The sequence below is a fragment of the Ostrinia furnacalis genome, unplaced genomic scaffold (assembly GCF_004193835.3).
Source record: "Ostrinia furnacalis isolate ACB-3 unplaced genomic scaffold, ASM419383v2 OfSCF5741, whole genome shotgun sequence".
NCBI lineage: Eukaryota > Metazoa > Arthropoda > Insecta > Lepidoptera > Crambidae > Ostrinia > Ostrinia furnacalis.
The window spans coordinates 1-607 of NW_021135980.1; the positions used below are offsets into that span (position 1 = coordinate 1).

Sequence of the window (607 nt, forward strand, 5' to 3'; positions counted from 1 at the left end):
AAAAGGATGGTATGGCCGTGCCGCTTTTTTGCTCGACTTGGTAGAAACGATAGCCCTCAATGAGGGGGAGTATGTCTCGATCAATTTCCCGCATAGTGTAACTCCGCTTAACATTCGGAGCGTGGCGGTGGCGGTGGTAGCGAGTGTTGATCCGCCCCCGCGGCGAGTGCGCGCTCGATAGTGTCGGCTCAGTGTTCCCGGGCGTTGCAGGCCCCGAGCAGGTGCGCGAGGCGGCCACGGGCTGCGCGCGCATCCGCGGCGACACGCTCGGCATTGTTGGCCTGGGCCGCATCGGCTCGGCCGTCGCGCTGCGGGCCAAGGCCTTCGGCTTCAACGTCATCTTCTACGACCCGTACCTGCCCGATGGGATTGAGAAGTCGCTCGGGCTCACCAGGGTCTATACGCTGCAGGTACGTCTAATATCTCCCTCTATATACCAGCGACTTGAGTCCTAGTTGCCACGTGGCGNTGGGCCGCATCGGCTCGGCCGTCGCGCTGCGGGCCAAGGCCTTCGGCTTCAACGTCATCTTCTACGACCCGTACCTGCCCGATGGGATTGAGAAGTCGCTCGGGCTCACCAGGGTCTATACGCTGCAGGTACGTCTAA

General features: G+C 62.0%; 1 protein-coding gene across 1 annotated transcript; it reads right to left on the reverse strand.

The window, feature by feature from the left end:
* Window positions 1-37: 37 nt before the first annotated feature.
* On the reverse strand, window positions 38-600 carry LOC114361458 (uncharacterized; the record flags this gene model as incomplete). The annotated part of the gene is made up of 2 exons (XM_028316489.1): window positions 470-600; window positions 38-282 (listed from the first exon to the last, which is right to left on the reverse strand). Coding segments are annotated over exons 1-2 (303 nt in total), but the record flags the coding sequence as incomplete, so codon positions are not given.
* Between the last annotated feature and the right edge of the window lie 7 nt (window positions 601-607).